Raw genomic sequence first — 2,500 nt, forward strand, 5'->3', positions numbered from 1 at the left:
ATAAGAAATAGAATAAGTAAATAAATAAATATATAATAATAATAATAATAATAATAATAATAATAATAATAATAATAATAATAATAATAATAATAATAATAATAATAATAACAATAGTAATAATAATAATAATTCCATGAATTCGTGCTCTAAGGCGCTTTCATATCCTCTGTTTAAACACTGTGGCAACAAACGTCCTAAATTGGGGGAGGGCATGTGCAAAATATTGAAAGATAAGGTGTTGTACGTGTGTGAGTGTGTGTGTGTGTGTGTGTGTGTGTGTGTGTGCGTGTGTGTGTGTGTGTCAAAGCGAGAGAGAGAGTGGGGGGGGGGGGAGAGATAAAAGAGAGAGATCGAAAGAGAGAGTGAGAGAAAGAGTAAAACTATTTTTAAACATAACATAATAGGTGAAGACAATATAGCATAAGGCATATATGTTAAACAATCTTATAGGGGAATGGATCATAATATGTGGGGAGATGGTGTTGACAGTAGTATTGATGGGAACCATTTCAACTATGGAACCCCATCTCTCCCTTCATGGTTATATTACTCTAGTTACTCTCCTGTGTATCCGGACCATCAAGCAGAATCCTTCATTTTTTGTGTCATGGCTTAAATCGATATCATTGGCACCAGTGCGCGCGCGTGTGTGTTTGTTTGCCTGTGTGTGTATGGTTATATGTGTGTGTGCGGTGGGCGCGTGTGTGTGAGTGTGTGTGTATAAGCGTGAGTGTTTCTACCCACTCGTCCAGTGCTCGCTCTGAATCTGTTTCAATTCAGTCCTTGCTTACGCACGGCGTGTGAAATGTTATAATATTACATTCTGTGATGTGAATTTAATCCTGTTTTAACACGATTAGAATTGATATAACACATTTACCATCCCGTCTTCGGTACGTTAGTATTGAATTGTTCAAAATGACAAACGATTGAATTGAGCGTGACATCCCTTCACACATTCAAGATTAGACACGTCTTGTATCAACGTGAGTTATAGCGAGTCATTTATATTGTGGATTGGTGCCATTTTGAAACGAAATCAGTTTCATTGTTGTCGAAAAACTTTCTCGCTTTCCATCTTGTTGCAATTATTAGAGGACACAAAAGAGAGAGAGAAAAAAATGACATAAAACCAATATTTAAATCAAATTCTTTCCTGTGTTGCTGTTGGAGCGTGTTGGAATATAATGTTATACTCGTAGAGACCAAACGTGTTGGTGCCTGGTGTGTTCGGGCGTATAAGAAGGGTGTGTGTGTGTGAACAGTATCGATTCTTGGTACAAAAGAGGTGAGTAATGGAACATTGTAGAGAGAAAGTATTACCTGACTATGAATAAAGTATTGAGGCTTCATTTGCAAATCATATCGTAGATCAAGTATAAATATATTGTTCTTCTTTTTTTTATTTCAGTTTTAGTGTGTTTTTTAATCCACTCTTTATTATGAGATGCGGGGGGTGGAATTGGTGTGATCTACACATTCTAGTCACAGTAATGATTTTCAATCAAGTTTGATATTTGGCTTGCATTGTCCCCAAAACTCGCAATGATCCGAAAAGTAAGATGAGCGAGTAGTATCTAGATAAAATTGGCTTAAGGCAATTATCTAAAGTGAATGGGATGAGGTATCTAGTGACAGAGAGAAAAAACCCCATTGAATTGACATTTTAGGGTTTTAATACCAGCGACAGGAGAAGCAATTGTCGCCTGGTGAAGGAAAGAAAACTCCATAAAAACATGCAAGTCAACGTATGCCTTGTGTTGCTGATCTTGTTGACTTGTTTTGTATTGCTTTAGTGTGTGATTTTTTTTATTTGGGGGGGGGGGGAGATTATTCCTTTTTAATGCCTCATATAATATTTTCAGTATTCCTTACGAGTTATGGGAGTAACTAAATCACCATGGTTTTCTCTATATCAATTGATTTCCGATTAGTCATTGCGAATGAGGTCTTAATACCACAATGAAATAATATTTTGTGCAATATCTTATTGATACAATATGCAATACGTTTCATCACATTTCATATACAGATATTGATCTGGAGCATCGAGATATAATGATGAAGGCTCTCAACTCCTATCACAAACACCGACATATAGATAAAACACCACGAACAGACTGCAATGAAAATACGATAATCGATGTCAAAGACGATTCAAATGATAAAATACAACCACGCACACTCTTATCAGATTCTGACAATATAGGCCGTCATAGTTTATTCAGAAAAAGTGCTCTTCTACGAGATATACTTGCCACTGTCGGTGATCCCAGTAACAAAGGGGAAATTGACTCTCTGTGCAGTACAGCAACAAATAGCCCCAGAATAAATCCCAGTGTCAACAAACGAGTACAACTCATTTATGATGATGACAAACTGTTATCTAGAATATGGACTGACGAGAAAAAGAACGAAGCAGCTTTAAAACGAAGTAATCGGAACACAAATTCCTCTGGACTAAGGGTAAGACCTCAGTCTTGTGTACAATCATCGT

General features: G+C 36.6%; 1 protein-coding gene across 1 annotated transcript in view; it reads left to right on the forward strand.

Annotated features, from left to right (window-relative positions):
- Positions 1-2,500, forward strand: part of LOC144966284 (uncharacterized) — a 32,312-nt gene that overhangs the window by 27,443 nt on the left and 2,369 nt on the right. The window contains exon 4 of the mRNA XM_078902502.1: positions 2,036-2,500. This exon is cut by the window's right edge and continues 362 nt beyond it. Within this exon, the coding sequence (XP_078758628.1) occupies positions 2,036-2,500 (465 nt within the window). The remainder of the gene's footprint in view (positions 1-2,035) is intronic.

Source organism: Berghia stephanieae, chromosome 2, assembly GCF_034508935.2.
Source record: "Berghia stephanieae isolate SIO BIC M18660-M18661 chromosome 2, UCSD_Bste_1.3, whole genome shotgun sequence".
NCBI lineage: Eukaryota > Metazoa > Mollusca > Gastropoda > Nudibranchia > Aeolidiidae > Berghia > Berghia stephanieae.